The sequence below is a fragment of the Tupaia chinensis genome, unplaced genomic scaffold (assembly GCF_000334495.1).
Source record: "Tupaia chinensis unplaced genomic scaffold, TupChi_1.0 Scaffold144326_1, whole genome shotgun sequence".
Taxonomy (NCBI): Eukaryota; Metazoa; Chordata; class Mammalia; order Scandentia; family Tupaiidae; genus Tupaia; species Tupaia belangeri.
Window position 1 is genome coordinate 529,335 of NW_006204184.1, and position 1,239 is coordinate 530,573.

A 1,239-nucleotide genomic window follows, 5' to 3' on the forward strand; every position below is an offset into this window, starting at 1 on the left:
CTGCCATACACCCATGCCACCACCACACACTCCCAAAAGGCCTGCCAGAGCAGGGTGGTGCCACTGGCTGAGTAGTAGTCGAACAGCTGGAAGACGTACATCCCACCCTGAAGGAAAGAGGTAGGTCAGGGGCAGCTGACGGAGCTGGGGCTGGAGGCCAGGGCCAGCCCGCCATCCTGCCACCACACTCACATCGGTCACCATGGAGAGGTCGATGACAAAGCAGAGGGCGCAGCACAGGGCCACGGAGATCTCCCTTTGGAAGCGGAAGTAGTAGGAGGCCGGGAGGAGGTCCAGGAGGCCAGTGATAAAGCCCTCCACACCTACAAACTGTGGCCAGAGCAGCTGATGCACAACTCCCCCTAGCCCAGTCCAGTCCCTGCTGGCCTCTCCACTCCTCTCTCCCCACACACCCCACCCCAGGGCCCCCGCATACCTGGCTGTCCAGGCCGAGCAGCAGCAGCATGAAGAAGAACAGGGCAGCCCAGAGTGGGGCCACTGGCATCAGTGTGACAGCCCTGGGGTAGGCGATGAAGGCCAGGCCGGGCCCTGAGGAGAAGGAGCAGGGCTAGAGCTAGGCCAGGCTGCTGGGTACCTGTCCAGGGTGCCCACACCCCTCTGAGGGGCCAGAGGTAAGGCAAGGCATGCCCACGCCTTGTGCATGCCCCTTCCTAGGTGTCTGGGAGGCTCCCTCGGGGACTGACGGAGGGGTGCAAGTCTCTGCTTGGCCCAGCCCAAGCGTGCCGGAGGACAGTTGTGGCTCGCAGCTGCTCAGCCAGCCACCTGTGGCCCAGAGCAATCGGACAAGTTCAGTTTGAATTTCAGGATCTCGATTTGCATGTGCACTCCTGTACGGTGTCCTGCAGGACCAGCTGTTGCTCGGGGTGGGGCTTTACCTGATTCTGCCACCTTAGAGATGTGCACCCCCTGTTCTGCCGCCATGAAACCCAGGATGGAGAAGACCACGAAGCCAGCGAAGAAGCTGGTCCCGCTGTTGATGAGTGCGAGGATGATGGCGTCCCTGGGGGACAAGGGACACAGTGGTGGTTAGGCTCCCGGGCACAGCAGGTGGGCAGGCAGGGCAGGGGTCAGCAGGGCTGTAGGACCTACTTGTAACAGTTGTTGTTGAAACGATTGTAGCTGCCCAGGGCTGTGAGGGCCCCCAGGCCGATGGCATAAGAAAAGAAAATCTGGGTCCCAGCATCTATCCACACCTGGAAGAGAGGGGCCAGGAAAGAG

The 1,239-nt window shown here is 61.5% G+C and overlaps 1 protein-coding gene across 1 annotated transcript in view; it reads right to left on the reverse strand.

Annotated features, from left to right (window-relative positions):
• The window catches only part of SLC6A8 (solute carrier family 6 member 8), a gene marked incomplete at its 5' end in the record, with an annotated part of 8,881 nt that overhangs the window by 2,434 nt on the left and 5,208 nt on the right, over nucleotides 1–1,239 (reverse strand). The window contains 5 exon segments of the mRNA XM_006166687.2: nucleotides 5–107; nucleotides 193–330; nucleotides 437–549; nucleotides 897–1,021; nucleotides 1,111–1,214. Of these exon segments, the coding sequence (XP_006166749.2) occupies nucleotides 5–107; nucleotides 193–330; nucleotides 437–549; nucleotides 897–1,021; nucleotides 1,111–1,214 (583 nt within the window).